The 9,785-nt window shown below is 33.0% G+C and overlaps 1 protein-coding gene across 1 annotated transcript; it reads right to left on the bottom strand.

The window, feature by feature from the left end:
* Nucleotides 1–4,965: 4,965 nt before the first annotated feature.
* LOC119665965 lies at nucleotides 4,966–6,249 on the bottom strand. The gene has a single exon (XM_038075225.1). It carries the CDS (start codon nucleotides 6,247–6,249, stop codon nucleotides 4,966–4,968), a length of 1,284 nt encoding a protein of 427 aa, XP_037931153.1.
* Nucleotides 6,250–9,785: the final 3,536 nt, after the last annotated feature.

Raw genomic sequence — 9,785 nt, 5'->3', positions numbered from 1 at the left:
AATATAAAGCTTTTAACAATGACAATTACACTCAATGTCCTCTAACAAAACGTATCCTTGTATTTTTGAACCATATAGAGGTAAGTAATTTTTTAAATTATCTATTATTATTAATATGTTTATATATTCGTGTTATATCAAATTGTAGGTTGTTGTTTATTTTAATGAAAAAAAATATGATTATTTTTTTGATCATCTTAAATATAATTCATATAACAATTATCCAAAATGTATAATTGTTATCTGCTGACTTTTTCACATACAGTTCAAATTTTGAGCAAGAATCTTTGCACTTATTCTTTGTTCTTTTTTTTTTGTTCATTATTAAAAATTTGTCAAACGATAACAATTGCTGCTAAAATTAATTTATAAATGTTATGACATGTCAATTATATCGTAAATAACAATTAAATTAATTTTAAGTATTTGTTATGTTTGGTAAACCAAAATTTAGTAATTTGCTTGAAAATACATAAATTGAAATATACAATTTCGATTGTATTGTAACGGAATAATATAAAGAATGCTGTTGTGCAAGATCGCAAGCAAAGAATACTGGTACAAGAACGGAAACTTCGCCCAATTTGGCGCACGTATTGAATACATGTGATCTTACCACGATAACATCAAATTACTCTCTTTTGGAGTTGCAATATAATAATTTGTTACTACTTGCTAATCATATTTTTAGCTTTTAATAAAATAAAAAACTTGTGCGTATCTTATTTGGTTAATAATATCACATCATGTAAACAAAATATATATTGTAACAAATAATATATGATAAATAAATATATAAATATTTAAATCAGTCAATTGTGGTGAATGATGCGTATTATTAGTTTACATACATTACTGTATGTGAGTAAGTAAGTAAGTACATTACTGTATGATCAGTAGCGAAAAATCTATTGATGAGAGTGGGTGCATGCTCATCGTTTGTAAAATTTATATGAGATTTTTAAGTGGAAATATTAGGGGTATTCAGGCAACTGATTAGTTGCTTAGTTGATTCAAAAACTTAATATAAAAAAAATTTAGCATTTTGATGTTAATCAGTTGCTTGAACGACCCAAAATGCGTAATCTGATTAGTTTGTTGTGTGTAAATGTCTTGGCAGCACTCGCATCAACAGCAAAAGCGAAACATACGTTAACAGTGAAAATTGTTTACACACAATTCAAACAGCTGAGAGAGATAGCTAACAAATTTCTATACAAAAGTTCATTTTAAGTTATTATTACGACACTTGGGACTGGCAACACTATTAATCAAATTTGTACTAATCTGAGAATCACCGAAATAGTTGATTCTCTGCTTAGTTTCATTTTTGTGTGCAAATTTTTGTTGTAATCAACTACTAAGCAACTAATTAGTTGCCTGAATACCCCTATTATTATATAAAATTTAATAAAAAACATTTTATGAATATTGAAAAATTTCAAATTTACATGATGTTGGTATCTTGTGTTGGTATCTGTGTTGTCCTTAGAAAAATTAGTACTACATTTAGTTTATAAGTATTTCTCATACTTTTTAATTTTTATTGATATCATTATTTTTAAAAATTTGTCTTATACAATATAAGGTTTGTCTCAGACTCCGTTCTACACAAGACTCTGTTCTCAACAAGACTGCCTTGTAAAACTTATGCTAACTCTTACAATAATTCTTACAATAATAATGTTACCTTATTCTAACATTGGTTGGAATAATTCCGGCCCTGGGTACGCCCATGTTTGACACCACATGGCTCTTAACCGAAATTAAAGTGGCAAATTATTTGTGTCAAAAGTATCGTTTTCTGACTCATGCCATAAATTATAAAAATGCAATGGTTAGGTCATTTAAATTGGAATATAAGAGTTTTAAAGAATATGAAGTTTATGGTTGTTATACACCGTGCTACAATCGAAACCACGACCATCCTCTTTTAAGGTTTCTTTAGAAATTAATTGAAAGTGAAAAGTTAAGTAAACCAAAGTAATTATGCTGGGATTTTCATTTTTAAGATAAGTGTGGTGGTATTTTACTATACCATAGTGAATCAGCATAAACAGTAAGTTATCTTCAGTGCACTCAGAAGTGTGTAAAATAAATGCGTTACTTTGTGCATAGGATAAATTCCTAAACAAAAACTGTAATATTGCGCTTTGTCTTGTATTTGGTTTAATAGGAAGTAAGACAAAACTTAAGTTGACAACTGTGGGGAATAAATCCACATAACACAGTTTTATGAGTATTCATTAAAATAATATAGGCAATATAGTTTTACAAAATGACTAAAATTTTGTAAAAATGCAATAAATGATCAAAAAACAAAGCATTTAAGTAGGTAAAAGCATTCAGCTTAAGATATGCTTCTTCATTTAAATCAATATCAACACTAAAACTAATATTTTGCAGAAATGAAGTTTGTGATGAATAAAATAATTCGGTATACTGCCAAAGAAGTATCTTTCACTAACGTATCATTGCAAACATACAATTTTTGTGTTTTTATTTATTTTTTTTATTAGATTTTTCACATATTTAACAAACACAAATTAACACATAAGAAAACTTTATTAAAATATATTTATATACTCACATATATTTTTGTTTTACTAATTTGTATTTATAAACATAAAAACAAACAAATCACATTTAACATAAAACATATATTTTAAATTGACAATTAATAAATTATTGTTTTTTACCTTTCGTCATATTTGGGAAATTCATATATTCCCTTAAATAACTTAATTCTATTACGCAATTCCGCACCATCTTCAAACATTAATAACTAAGATAATAATTGTAATTGACAAATATAATTATTTTTAAAAAAGTAATTTATTCACTACCTTTTACAACTTAGTTTGATTTGACTACGTTTTTCAGTTTTTGCTGTCAAAAAACCTAAACAAAACCCAATTTTCGCTCTTCATATCGCTCTTTCGTAGAAAAAAAAATTAAAGACCGTTCGTAGTGGTGAATCGTACCGTTCGGTGTGATGAAATTTTTCACTCCTGATGGGTCGACTTGCAACAACAAAATAACATGTTTAGTGTGGTAGTAGTAAATTATTTTGAGAGTGTATTGGTTGGTTTGTGTTGTTTACATTTATGTTACCGTTCTTGTACAAGTATTCTTTGATCACAAGCAAAGAAGATAAAGAAATGTTACTATAAGGAAATTTTAAGCCTCTTTGTGTAATGCAGTAGAAGCATACAAGTTAAAACCACTTGGTTTTTCAGGTAGTTCGAATTTGCGAAAAGTTTTAATTTCAGAAATTATTTCTATAAAAAATGACGGAAAGAATTAACTCATTACATAAAAACTTTATTTTACAGTTATAATCAATCTTTATTAAGTATTATTGTACAAAATACTGAGTAATGTTTGTTTGTTTTTTAAGTTTAGTCAAATTTTTTACAATGTTATCGTTATGGAGAGTTAAAAGATCCGTCATGTGATCAGTAGGAGTGAGTTGCACCAATTTATTAAGATATTGACGCTTTTCATCGCTTCAGAATGACACACATTTGGTGTGGGATTCAGAACGTCATCTGCAATGTTATTTGAAGTATCATTATCGGTATTTAAATCATATTTAGATCCGTTTTCAACTTGCGTTTTTGAATGCGTTTCATTAAAGTGTGTATTTTAGGAATTCCCTTTTATTTTATTTTTTTTGTAATAAAAAAATACTCTTTAAAAAAAACAGAAAGGAGACTTCACTTAAGAATTAGAGCCAAAAGTTCTAATTTTAGAACTTTTGATGCATACAATGTATTGAAATTTCTTGTTCTTATTTCTGGACAATTTGAATTTGTGAGAGTTTTAATTTGGGAGCTTCTACAGTATCGCAAAAAAATATTTATTTATTCATCATACTAGAATTGTTAAATATTAAAATCGGCTTATAACCGAAATGTATACTACATATTTACTTGCATATTAGCATGTAGTCATTAGAAGAAATAGTATAAATTATTGTTATTAGAAAATCCATTGCATATTATTATTATTGAAAAGAAGGGTTAGTGCACTGCAACCTAAAAGATGTATTGTGCCCCTTAGACGGCTTAGAGTATTTTTCCAAGCCCGATGTCTTTAACGAAAGACATTATAGAGCCTATAATTTCTAGTCTTGGATTCTTATGGTTTATGAAATATCCTTGTTGCAAAAATAAGTATATAAATACACTTTCGACAATTTTAAATAGCAATCTTTATTTTGAGCTTAAAAAATCTGTAACATGATTAATGATTAGAATAAAAAATTATGATTGAAAAATTAAACTAAAAATTTACTCACCTTTGTCTAGCAATCACAACAAGAAAAGAGAACAAATGAAAAACGAAAATTTATTAAATAATTTCGAAGTCTCCAAATTATTTGTCAAACGTCAGCTATTTGTCATGATTGCCAGACAAAGGTTTTTAATTAATTAGCAATTTTCGGCAACATTCTCCTCCCCGCAGGCGACCCCAATATCGTTTGCGTCAACTTTGCCGATATCCAGAATGGCCAGCTTTACGGCAGGGCGCTCCAAAAAGTCTTTTGTTGTTTTGACCTTAGCTCGTCTTACTTGGCCGTCTTTCGCTACAGTTGTCTCGATAACTATGCCTTTTACCCAAGTATTTCTCTTAGCCGTTTCATCAACTATCAGCACAACGTCTCCTACCGTAATGGGTTTCACTTTATTGAACCATTTGCCGCGACGCGTTAATGTCGGAAGTATCTCAGATTGTAGCAGGCACATCTTTGGATCGATTCTCTTAGCATCACAAAATGGTTTCAAACCATTAGCGCTCCCCAACAAGAAATGGTTTGGAGTTATTGGATCCTCATCTTCACTATCGAGTGACACGTAGGTTAAAGGACGCGAGTTGATGATCATTTCAACTTCAAGTAATGCAGTACGTAAACTTTCATCCGTAAAACGTTGAGATGGCGAAATTTGATACAGCACTGTCTTAATTGTTCTGCAACCTATATAACGGACTGTTCCTTTCTACTATTCTCCCCATTTTCAGTGTCGACCAATCTTCAAGTAGTTCCTGTTGCACGCTTTTGTATATTAAGAGCTTCGCGCGCTCAATATGTTGAACAGTCAAAATAACATTTGTAGCATTGAAACCGCCACAACAAGCCTTTAGTTTCCCAATGTAGAGTAGCCAATTTGCAACGGCACGATACAACTTGATCCAAGATGAAAAATATTCATAATTGAAACATGGTTGTGTCTCGCGATGATATAAAAATTTTGCACGAGTTTCACTGGTCTCCATCGGACCTAGGTCCACCTCAGTTGGCCATTTATCCTCGTCTTGTAGCAAAAATTCTGGTCCTTCGACCCACCGCTGCACATATTCGGGACTTTGTTTTGTTTTCGTTGCACTGTCTGCAATATTTAATTTCGTGGGTACCCATCTCCACTCTTCGACGGTTGATGCTTTTTGAATTTCTGCAATGCGAAACATTACGAATTGTTGAAATTGTCGTGGATCACCACGCAACCACTTTAGCACCGTTTTGGAATCGCTCCAAATGAAACGCTTTTTAATATCAAATGTGTGTACTTTACATATTGTATTCATAAGCCGTGTACCAATTACAGCAGCTTGTAGCTCCATTCTTGGAATAGACATCGGTCGCATTGGAGCGACTTTGGTTTTTGCTGCTACGATCCTCGTACTTACTCCATATTTATCTTTAATGCGGAAGTATGATACAGCTGCATAAGCAAACTCACTCGCATCTACGAATGTATGAATTTGTACATCACATGAACTTTCTGTTATGTATGGTGAATAACAACGGGGTACAGAAATATTAGCAAAAATAGGCATGCAGGCAACCCAAGCTAACCACTTGCCCATAAGATCGGGTACCAGTGGTTGATCCCAGTCGATTCCGCTTCTCCAAATATCCTGAATAAGTATTTTTAAATATGATGTGAGGCAAGCTGCCAGTCCCAATGGATCAAAAATGGACATTAAAATTTGAAGTACTTCTCTTTTAGTGGGTACAATTTCATCTGCAAAAACATTACGACGTAAACGAACGAATTTTAAAACATATTTAAAGCAATCTGACTTCGGGTCCCAATACCTGCCGAGAATTTTTTCGATCGGAAGTGTGTCGATATTATTATCAAACGACTTACCCGTCTGTTCACCATTTTCGTTTAACGTAGCTAAAACTTCTGGTGCATTACTTGTCCAGCTTCTCATATGGAAACTACCTTGTTCATGCATGTTGCGAACTGCCTCGGCTAATGCTATTGCTTGTTCAATGGAATTTGTTGAATCTATAAAGTCATCCACTTAATGATTGTTTTTAATAGCGTACACTGCTCTAGGATTTTCAGCTATAAATCTTTCTGCGTTCAGGTTTCGAATAAAATGCGCTATATATGGTGAACATCGCGCACCAAAGCTAACTACATTTAATTTATAAACGCAAATATTTTTAAATGTCTCGCTGAACCATAGAAATCTCTGAGCATCAGTATCTGCTTCTTGTACTAGAATTCGATGAAACATTTCAGCAATGTCACCACAGACAGCTATTCTTCCTATACGAAAATTTAATAATATGTTTATAAGTGGTCGCAGCATATCCGGCCCCTTCAGCAAAAAATCGTTTAGTGACACTCCTTCAGCTTTGGCTGCAGCATCCCAAACTAATCTATGCTTTTTCGGTTTAAGTAGATTGCGCACAATAAAAATTGGTAAATACCAAATCTTCCCATATCGCTCGTTAATTGCTTCTGGTGGCAACTCAGTTGCGTAGCCCTTGCTGACTAAAGTAGTGATTTGTTCCTTTAGCTTTTGACACAATTCAGGGTCCCCATGCATTTTTCGACGTAAGCACTCCGCTCGACGTAATGCCATCGGCAAGCTATTTGGCAATTCGACCGTATCGGTGTTCCATGGCAAATTGACAACGTAGCGGTTTCCGCGTAACTGGCACTTGCGCATTATTTCCTCTGCTCGCTGATCCTCAACTGAAAGTAATTCTGCTTTTGGGGTAGCCACCGCGACATTCTCGTTTACTATAAATGTCTTTACTAACTCATGAAGCTCCCTATCAGCTTCTTGTCCACAGCTACATTTGTGTAGGTTTAAGTTGTTACGGTGGTTTAATTCACCACCACCAAAAACTGTCCAACCAAGACGTGTTTTCACCGCCACGGGTTCTTGCCAGCCACCCTCCCTCACCTTAAGTGCTGAAATTAAGTTTGGGTTATTTACGCCGATAATCAGCATGGGGACAGCATTTGTATAACTTGCTAGAGGCAAGCCATCTAAATGCGGATACCCTTGTTTTATTTTATCAGCTGCAAAAGATTCTGCTGATTCTGTTGCTTACTGTGCGGACATTTTTCAATGGGAATTTTTTAGCTTGAGGAGCATTGGCAGAAATTTGTAAGTTGAGCCTTTTTGAGTTATTTTCCTGTCGACTGATATTACCTGTCCAATTAATGCATAGCGCATCCTGGATACCATCGTCAATTCATCGGCTAGACTTGCTTCAATAAGCGTTAGTGTTGACCCATCGTCCATCAATGCATATGTGTTAATAGTCCTTCTGGTGCCATATAAAGTAACTGGAAGAATTCGGCAATATGACCACTTTTTATTGTGCGCAATCTACTTAAACCGAAAAAGCATAGATTAGTTTGGGATGCTGCAGCCAAAGCTGAAGGAGTGTCTTGATTTTCTTGTTGCAAAAATAAGTATATAAATACACTTTCGACAATTTTAAATAGCAATCTTTATTTTGAGCTTAAAAAATCTGTAACATGATTAATGATTACAGTAAAAAATTATGATTGAAAAATTAAACTAAAAATTTACTCACCTTTGTCTAGCAATCACAACAAGAAAAGAGAAAAAATGAAAAACGAAAATTTATTGAATAATTTCGAAGTCTCCAAATTATTTGTCAAACGTCAGCTGTTTGTCATGATTGCCAGACAAAAGTTTTTAATTAATTAGCAATTTTCGGCAACAACCCTCGTAGGTATTTCTTCCGGTTGTGCATCAGTGCCGGTTACTTCCTAAGCACATGGTATGCAGTTTCTCACTCTTCTTTACAGTATATGCAATCTATGCTGAATTGAATTTCTAACTTCGTTAAGTAATTATGCAATCTACAGTGACAGGTCAATAATCCCGTAATAATTCTTAGGTTATTCTTTGATTGTTCTATGCAATCTTTGAAGCGTTTTAGGTTGTACACCGCTAAAAGCATTTTATATTGTGATAGTCTTGGTAGTCTTTCCCAATAGAGTTCTCTTTCTTTTTCCTCTGTGTCGTTCATAAGGATCGATAGAGTTCTTTGACTAGACCACAGAAATGTTCTAGGCCTATCATTTTTGAAGCCGATCCTCTTCTTGTAAGTTTGTTTGCCATTTCATTGTCTTGGATACTAGCATGCCCCGGAATCCATAATAAGTGCAACTGATTGTTCCAGCTGAGTAAGTTCAGCTTGTCAATGCACTCTCATACAAGTTTGGATGTTACCTGGTAGTATATGAGTCCCATATAGCCGCCTGACTTTCAGTCAGTATTGCAATTTTACGGTTCCGGTAATTATGTTACGGTTCCGGTAATTATCTTTTGTCTGGTCCATATACACCAGCTCCAGCTCCGTCAGTATACTCTGTTATCATGTTTTCTATTATTATTTTTGTTTTGGACAAGCCTTCCCAATTCTTTTTGTTGCCAAGTTTAGTTTTAAAGTATTTTGTGAAGTTATGCTTTACAATCATCCTGTCCGTTAGCATTTTAGTTTCTGGGATTTGTGCAGCCAAAGTATCAAATTTCTACATGATGGCCCCAAGACCCGTCATCTTGTTTGTAATTACTCGTAGAGCAATGTGTTGTTGGGTACATCCCCAATTCTTACCTGCGATGGATCTACATATCATAAAGGCTTTGATTGCCTTTTTTGTCACTTCTTGAATGTGAGATTTGCATAGTAATTTTTGGTGAAAGGTTATAGCCAGAAATTTTATCTTCTTCTGTGTTTTTATTTCTATCCCATCTAAGTGGATGGGTTTAAGATGTTTTACTTTGTACTTTCTCGTAAATGGAACAATGGTTCTGGTTGCTGGATTTACTTTCAGCTTAACCGAATCGCATTATTCTTTTGATAGTTTTAAGCCTAACTGGATTCTCTCGCACAGAGTATGTTCGAATTTTTCTCTGTAGATTACCACATCATCGGCGTAACTCTGGATTTGGAAGCCATTCCTATCCAGTTTTACCAATAGTTCATCTACTACCACACTCCACATTAGCGGTGATAATACTCCACCTTGTGGGCATATAAATTTTTAAATTTGCTATATATGTATATACAATATAAATAAAGAATGGGTAAACTAAAATCACTAATGCTATAATTATTATTGATATATGTAAATGTAATATCTTTGCCAAAGTGACATTAACACGAGAGTTGTATGACAGACTAAATTTATTATATTATTTATTATAAATTTATTATAAAAGCTTAGGAAATAAAGATTTTGTGTAATATACACTGTAATTTACAATACTATCAATTTATATATTAATTACATAAAGAGGATTTTGTTGTGAACCACAACAACAAAATTTTATTTTTTTTTATATTATTTTAATTAATTAAATTTTTGGCTGCCCATACAACTGTTTCGAGTATTGCCAAATACCCATCATCAGTGGTCTTGGAAATAATTCTTGTATTTAATTATTCGTAAATAATTATTTTTGAGACTGCAAGAACCAGGAATCGAACT

This window comes from Teleopsis dalmanni, chromosome 1 (genome assembly GCF_002237135.1).
Source record: "Teleopsis dalmanni isolate 2A chromosome 1, ASM223713v2, whole genome shotgun sequence".
Taxonomy (NCBI): domain Eukaryota; kingdom Metazoa; phylum Arthropoda; class Insecta; order Diptera; family Diopsidae; genus Teleopsis; species Teleopsis dalmanni.
The sequence above is the reverse complement of the archived record's forward strand: the minus strand, read 5'-3'. Positions and strand labels throughout refer to the sequence as shown.

Bases quoted from the DNA above. Each gene is read 5' to 3' on its own strand.
- LOC119665965 (XM_038075225.1), bottom strand. From the start codon at position 6,249: ATGCATGAACAAGGTAGTTTCCATATGAGAAGCTGGACAAGTAATGCA.